The following is an 8,157-nucleotide window of genomic DNA, read 5'->3' on the forward strand; positions in this document are numbered from 1 at the left end:
GGCATTTGTAGTTCACTGCGAATGCCTTATGTTGGCTTTTACAGTTAAGATTGTCGCTGTGTAAAAAGTTAGAGGCAGAAAAAAGGTCACTATTTGTGTTTTCCTTTCTCGAATTCAGCATTTCTCAATACTTGCACAGAGGACATTTCGCTGAAGAATGGCTCGCAGGCCTGGCTGGCAGAAGTAATGTTTATAATGGAAGGAATATGTCCAGAATGCCGCACTGCTGTGATGGGAGCATGAGCTCAACACACAGCTTTCTGCTGCACTGTGTATCACTGACCTGTGTGACCCACCTTTGGCAAGACACAGCGCTCTGATGCCTCTGCTCAGGTATGGATTTACCTGGAGCACTGAGGACTTTGTCTCTTTCCTCCCCCACATTAGCAGTGCACACTGCAGTGTGCCTGTCACGGCACACAGTGGTGCTTGCCTGCCTCTTTTCTCTGTCCTGTAGCTATGGTGAGCCTTGCCATGATGCTGTTCCCTGTGCATCTTGGTGCATATTATAAAGCCTGAGGCGTGAAGCACTACTGCATGTAGGGGAAGTGATGCAGCAGCCACTGTTCTTGTGGAGAAACTGAAAGGGAGGAAAGTCGAAGTGAGTTGTGGGTGATGCAGGAGTTAAGAGCAGACTTCCATTTCCAGTCCCCCAGTGTTTCATCTTACCCTTACTTCTTTGTACCTAATTATCATTCTGTGACATGAAGGTGGTAGCACTGCAAACTGCTTTGACATTTGCAGAGCACAAGCAGAAGAACAATTCATTTTGTAACTTTCAGGCAGATGCCTGCTTGAGGAAATTGGAAAAGGTACCATTAGGTGCAAAGCAGTTTGCAGAAGGGTTCTGGTGTAGTTATCGTCACAGCATGGGCCCAGTTCTCTTTAGGAGCTTAACCTTCTTCTAAGCTCTGAGGCTCTCTCTCTGTAGTTTCAGACCTCTACAGCCAGAAGGGAGAAGTGTTATCATGCCCATTTCTTCACCAGTAATTGCTATCTGAAAGCAGATAGTGGTGGCAGCAGTGCATGGTGTTTTGTTAAAATGTTAAATTTTAGACAATGCTAGCTTGAAAGTGACCTTAAAAATAATCTTTTAACAATAGAATCAGTATAATAATCCTTATACTGAAATGCAAACAGTAGAATGGTAGGCTAGAGTACTAGTTCTTACCTGGTGTGCTATGTTTCTGCTCAGTGTGAAATCTTCAGTGAGGCAGGGACTAGCATAGGGCTGGCACCCTCTGCTTCTCCCAAGGATGCAGCAGCATCTGTTCAAGCTGTAGTGCAGAAGAAGCTGTGCCTGGCTGAGGAGGAGGATAAAGTACACGAATGGTTTGATAGTACAGCTCATCTGACCTAGTGACTAGCTGTCACCAAGGGGGATGGCTGTGCTTTACAGCCTGGACTAGTTCCTGTTCTCCTCCCCTCTCTGCTACTGGTGCAGGTCTGCCCCTGCAGTGGCCTGATTCAGGGGACTGAGTGGAAGGAAAGGTTCCCAGCATTTTGCAGGGCTAATTTTCTGCTGATTTTGATTCTTGAACTGTCTCCTGAGACATCAGCCAAGTGTTGGTGCTAACAGAAGATGGTGCAATGGGAATACATAGCATGCAAGGGGGAGTAGAGATGTCCTTTTGTGCAGCAGCTGGCTGTTAGATTGTATTATCTGTACGCTCATAACAGCAAATGCCACAAATCCCTTCATAGGAATATGGGTGTCAGAGATACTGCAGCAGGACATCATAAAATCTGTTTTCTCATCCTGGTTTTCTAAGGAAAACCAGCTGGAAACATGTTCACATGTATCTAATAGAGCAACTGCTAGACTAGGGGATAAATATAAAGCTAAATCAGTTTATGAATCTCAGTGTGTACAAATAGTTGTGAAAGCCTTTAGTCTCTCATGTTCTCAATCTCCTGTCTCACATGGTGAAGACTGTTAATGCTTAGACAACATTCAGGCTGGCAAGGCATGCTGGAGGGGCTCCTAGGCAGCTGGCAGCAGTCTGTGTAAAAGTACAGAGAGATTTCTTCACAAGAGCTTTAGCTTGTCATATGGAAACACTTTGATTTAGAAGGGCCAGACGTGCTACATTTGACTTCTGATGGACTATTCACAAAAATAATCTTTTCTGTGGCTTTTAGTCTTTGCTAAGGATAGAGAGAAAAGCTGCTGGAAATTCATTATTTATGGTTAGATGCTTCCTCCTTTTCCAGACACTTCCCCATGCTGAAATACCTTCATGATTTTGCAAGAAACTATTTCCATTCCAATGAATAAACATCTCAGTATGAATCTAATGTAATGTTTATGAAATAAACTGGATCATGGCATATAAGAAATCTAAAAAAAATATCTTTGTTTCACATGACAGTATAGTTGTAGACTCAGAATTTCATCAGGTTTCTCTCCATCAATGGTATTTATAAAGAACAGTTTCACAGTGCGATAGCCAGCAGTTGCTTTTCATGCCTGAAGCATCACTAGAAGATAGCAAAGAGATCTGAATCCAGATTGTATGTTTTTATGCTTTGTAAAGTCCCTCTTCATTTTCAAATCACAGGGATATTGCTCTCTCTTCTGTGTCAAGAATGAGGGGGAGCTTATGTTTTGTTAATGCCAAAAAGTGACCATTCCTAGACACCATCCAGTTAGCCACAACCCGAGCGTCTGTGCTATCTCATTTCTTGTACCACTGTGTGTTTATATTTTCTCTCATCATCAGTATTCCTGATGGAGTCCCAGTTTAGTAAGTTGTCTGCACTGATGTGTGAGAAAGTAATATTGCTGCTCTGAGGAGCCTACATTCTGTGAAAAAAAAAAAAAAAGAGGAAATCTGCCATCATCTGCCTTTCTTTTTTTTGGTCATTGCTGGGTAATCTTTTAATCCAGTAATTTTTTGATCAAAATCTTGCAGGTAGTACATGCCAGATGGACTTTTTGCAAAGATTGAATGAGGGATTGTTTGTCAAGTAACTGTATCAGAAAGGATTTTTCATGTGGGGGGGAATGTGCAAGGAAAGGCATGACAACACTTGTGTGCCTATTCCTGTAATTTACTGGTGGATTGAGTTTAGTGGGTTTCGAGGGTGTTTGATTTTATCATATGCTGTGTGCCATTTCTCAGTAGTCTTTCAGTCTGCTTTGTGTTGTCAGTCTGAATTGTGTTGTCACCCACTGTAAAGTCTTAATCCAACGAACTCATGCATGGTTAACTTCATTCCTATGTGGAGACTTGTGAAGGGAAGCCAGCCATCTTCTAAAATTTTGTGTGATAGAGGCAAAGGTTCATTATGTTTCTCTGAAAATGAAGGATCCATCTTGGCATTTTATGTGTACGGCACGTGCAATACAATGAGGTTATCAATGTTTAAAATATAAAAGAAAGTCAGAAGTGAAAGATGGCAAATATTTCTCATCGTGATACCTTAAAAATAAGGGAAACTACCTAGGGTCACCCATCATGTTGATGCTATGTGGGTGCCTGTTCAGAAGAAGTTTGGCCAACCTGCCTTGGAGAGATGTTGATAACAAGAAAGAACCAAGCATACAAAAACAAATATCAAAATATATCAATATATCAAAAAGTATCCCATTTGCACAAACTGACACCCTGGCTTAAGACTCTCAGTATTTAGTAAAAGGATGCAACCGGGATTGCAGACAGAACTGCTGTTGCTGTCCTGCGCCTTCAGCTTTTCCAGAAGTTTAGTCTAGAGTTAAAAATGTGTTTATAAAGTACTGCTGGCATGTTTGCATTAATGACTGCTGGTTTACGTATTGCAAAATTAATTGCATTGAGTTAATTGCACTTGACTGCTTCGGTGTTGTTTGAATTAGATTTCACACTGCTGAGCTGATGGTCTTGTGATGCAACAGAGCGCTCGCCATTTCCATGTGGGTGCTGTGTGCACAGTGGAGGGGTAGTTCAGTCTTAACACATTTGTACTACAAAAAGGAAGAGTTTAGTTGCTAGGAAGTGGAGAGCTGATGTTCTTAATCTAACCCCCTTCAGCTATCATGAAAAATACGGGAAAGAAAGAAAAAGCCAAACAAACCCCTGATATTCTTTATTTTTATTATAATTTTAACAACATGAGTAAATTGAAATCTGTAAGCAAAGCAATTACATGAGAAGGGTCTAATAAAGTTGTTCAAGCTACAACCTACTTTGATTGTTGAATCAAACTGAATAAAGCAGGCTGCTTTGATGGGTTTTTAGCTTCCACGAACATAACTGGCAGTGACATCTTCTTTTGCTTTAATGGCAATGGTCTTCTCTGGGCTGGGAGTTTCATAATCAGCTGGAAGTAGAAAAAGGAGAAAAATAAAAATTGGTCACTACTACAAATAAGAAATCTCATCAGCTTCAGCAGGATCAGATTATTTTAAAAATTCTCCTTGGCCTGAGAAGAAGAGCAAGTCAGATTCTCAGAGGTTCCATGACTAATGGTGATTATGGATCTTAGCAAAGCCCAACTAAGCAACCCAACCCAATCACTGTAAAGATGTTTACTGTACTTGACACTGTAGAGGTTATTCCTAGAGGACAAATGTTAAGAGCCTGAACTAAATTTCTTTACAAAAGGTACAGTCAAATCCAAATTCCACCCTTGCACTTTAGGGAGAACTTATGTGCTTAGAAAGGGAGCTTTCTCAGGACCACTGCTTTAATATTTGGACTGTGTAGAAGGAAGAGGAGGGATGGCATAATGTACCCAAGGCAACCAACACATTTCCTTTGCAGCAACTAATGTTGTAAGATGCTGTAGTAGCTTTTTACTATCACATCTTAAATCGTCAGAGAAGTGAAACTCACGGCATGTTCCCAAACTATGTCCCTTCATGTTAGTGCTGGAAACCATCCTTCTCCAACACATTAGGAATCTCTGTTTGATGGGATTCTTTCCTTTTTGCAGCTTCTCCAAACCTCACCATCTACTGCTCAGTCTTATGAATAAGAGAACCATTATAGTACTCCTGCTTCCAGCAACCACACAACCCCTTCCCAGGGAGCACATGTTCTCTATCCCTGTGGCACACTTGCTTTTAAGGAAAAGTACCTGCTTTGCTCTCCATCCAGAAGGCAGTGATATGCAGCAATGTCTTTCTCCAGCTGTTGTTTGCTGGTCAGCAGATTTTCACGGTCCCGCTGCTGCTGCTCCGTTTCTACTTTGATTTCTCCCATCTCTGCCTCCAGCTTGGAAATGACAGAGCCTAGGTTCTGCAGTTCGATGTCATGCCAGTGCTTGGCGTCATATAAAGAGTTCTCCAGACCCCTCTTCTGTAAGGGCAGGACAGCAGAAGATAAATCAGTCAGTTTTCATATGCTTCACAGTGATTTTTATTCAGGTTTGGCCAATATCTCTATTGACTGTGTTTAAGTGGAGATGTAATGTTTTGAGAATTCCTCTCTTTAGATACTTTGATATTAGATATTATCATTATAAAAGCTGAACTATTTTTACAAGGTGCAGATATTCCTCACATTGTCAAGTCCTACCCACCCGGCAATCTCAGTGAAATTATTATTCAGTGTGAAGACACTGAGGATTGAAATTTGGAGCCTGGTTGTCAAATGTGGGACACTTAGTGCACTGTGTCAATCAAGAAGAGCTCAGAAATGTCTGGCATCTCTGGAAGCAGTATCCGCTGGAAAATGGGACTCAGTCTTAACTCTGCATCCCAAGATGGGAATGTTCTCCTCAAAAGGCATGTTGAAATCTCACAGAATATACCCACTGGAAGCCCAGCACTACTTACCAAGGTTCTCAAAGATTCGGTTTCTGCTTGCAAGCTCTGTATTTTGCAGGCGGTTTCATGGAACTCGGTTCTGAGGCCCTCCACCAGCTCTTCCTCCTGGGTTCGCACGGCAGCCGTCGTTTCAGCCGCCTGCCAGTAAAAGACGGTGACTGTCATCACAGCCCACTCAAATTATGTTCTAGCTTCCTTACATACCAAACTGACAGTTAATGCTTTCACAGTTTGTGGCAATTCTGACCTTAAGTTTGATTACTGTATATTAAATCCCTCGGTTAAACAATTATGGATACTTCCTACTGTCAAAATTATCCTATTTTCTATGCATTTACTGTAAAATGGCTTATGCATTTTACAGCATATATATTTTATCCATGTCAACAACAGCTGTTCGGAATTCATACTAGTACATTTAAAATTACCTATAAAAAGAAAATGTTGCTATAATTGTTGATTTTGTAGCTATACTATATTATTTTTTTAAAAATTAAGTGTTTTCACTTAGTCTATTGGTTTCCAGAAGGATTCAAACCTCGATTTTTCACGTAAGATTCTATGAGTCAGCAAGTCATATCACAGAGGTCAGAAAAATAATTGCTGTTAATTGAATTAAGTCATTATGCAATTTCATACTCTTTTGGGTTTGGGGTTTTATATGTGTTTGGTTCAAGCACCTTGAAAAGACGAAGGAAAAAGTACCTTAGTAAAAATTAAATGTCTATACTTTTTAATAAGGGCTGAGATCAAGGCTTTTCAATCCAGTGCTCTGGGCTTTCTAGCAAATACCTACATTTCTTGTGGTTGATGCTAAAATTAAACTATGCAAAATATTTCCATTCCACTCTAAAAATTCATCTTGACCTTGTTCTTCTTTTCTGATTATTCATTCTTTTATTTTAAAGTAAGATCAAATTTTTAAAAATCTAGGACGATGCACCAGAAATAATTTTTGTAATTCTCTTTGTACCATCATGTGAACCCCACACCTTGGACATCATGAATGAAATAGTCTCAGTTGCAAAAGGTGATTTAAGTACCAGTTAAATCTCAAACAGAACTTTGGATTTAGGAACCTGTGTTGTGTAGGGCTGAATTTCATTTCAAACTCCAAACCTGTCCTTTCCAGCAAATTACACAGAGTATTTTCTAGAAATACTCTGTGCTTTAGAAAGACATAATTCCACCTCACTAGTGCTAGTGAACCCAGCCGAGTGATCATGGACCTGCCACTCTGGAGTAAATCGTGTCTCCTAAATTGTGTTGAGAGTGTAGTCTGCAAGTTATTATGGTATGAGGACTACAAATGCCTCTTTTTAACGAGATACACGGGGAAGGGAAGGTGCCTTTGCATCTATATTTATAGCCTACACAAATTACCTGAAGCCTGGCGTCTTTCTCACATTACTCTTGCTGGTGGCCCAAATGCTACCTACAAATCCAGCTTGTCTTTACGACAGGTGACACTGAAACACCTCCAGGACTTATCCTAAGCTCTCACAGCTACCTGACATTAGTGGTGTGAATGATAGAACAGGCAGATGGAGTAGATGGAGGTGGCCACATCAGGCTCTAAATACCAAGGATGACACAGCAAGTAAGCACACACTGAATGCACTCTAAAGCTTTTGGGACACACAGGGTTTTCCCATTCTTCTTACAGGATTACCAGCCCCAAGAGTCCATGTGTGTGGTGCCACTGGGCACTTGGCCTCAGCTTTGGGGTTCCTTCTTTAGAGAAGTGCAGAAGTAACCTTTGTGCCCTCTTCACTAGGTAATTCATGTTTTCTGGGGACTCTTCCTATTCCTGACATGCTCCATAAGGGAAAGGCTATACCAAATTGTGGTGACCACAAACAACTGGATTAATGGAGGGAGAGGATGAAATCTTCATCCTAAATTTTTATCATGTTGGTGCTTGAGTTTCCTAGGAGTCTGTGGATTTCAAGCACATCTGTAAAGTTCTGAGCCAGGCTTTGTGTATGAGCGCAGAATCCCTCATTAGTCTGTTTTTCATGGAGTCAAGATAATGATTAGGATGATTAGGGATAGAAAACCAACATGCAGGGTCTGATCAGCATGATATCTAAAGAAGTAAAGTTACTTTGATAAGCTCTTGAGAGTTCTGGGAACATTTTAGCGAAGTAGCAAAGAAGGGAGAAACAACTGACGTAATTCACAAGATTTTTCAAAACCTTTTATGAGATCTAGTGTAAGAGACAACAGGAAAAGCTGTGTAATCATGTGCTCAGGGCAGAACATTTCCATGGATCAACAGCTGGTCAAGAGACAGCAGGTGAAGAGGAGGATTAAGGTCTACTTCCATTAATACAGAACCTTAACAGCTTGATGCGTCAAGGTTTACTGCCTTGGGAATCAATCATGAAGTAGAAGGATTTATG

At 40.8% G+C, this 8,157-nt stretch overlaps 1 protein-coding gene across 1 annotated transcript in view; it reads right to left on the reverse strand.

Moving 5' to 3' along the window:
* Positions 1-4,059: 4,059 nt before the first annotated feature.
* The window catches only part of BFSP2 (beaded filament structural protein 2), an 18,467-nt gene continuing 14,369 nt past the window's right edge, over positions 4,060-8,157 (reverse strand). The window contains exons 5-7 of the mRNA XM_017838023.1: positions 5,762-5,890; positions 5,062-5,282; positions 4,060-4,302 (exon numbers count right to left, since the gene is read on the reverse strand). Coding sequence (XP_017693512.1) covers positions 4,299-4,302; positions 5,062-5,282; positions 5,762-5,890 — 354 coding nt within the window. The 3' untranslated portion in view covers positions 4,060-4,298. The remainder of the gene's footprint in view (positions 4,303-5,061; positions 5,283-5,761; positions 5,891-8,157) is intronic.

This window comes from Lepidothrix coronata, unplaced genomic scaffold (genome assembly GCF_001604755.1).
Source record: "Lepidothrix coronata isolate B3197 unplaced genomic scaffold, Lepidothrix_coronata-1.0 Scaffold321, whole genome shotgun sequence".
In the NCBI taxonomy this organism is placed as follows: Eukaryota; Metazoa; Chordata; class Aves; order Passeriformes; family Pipridae; genus Lepidothrix; species Lepidothrix coronata.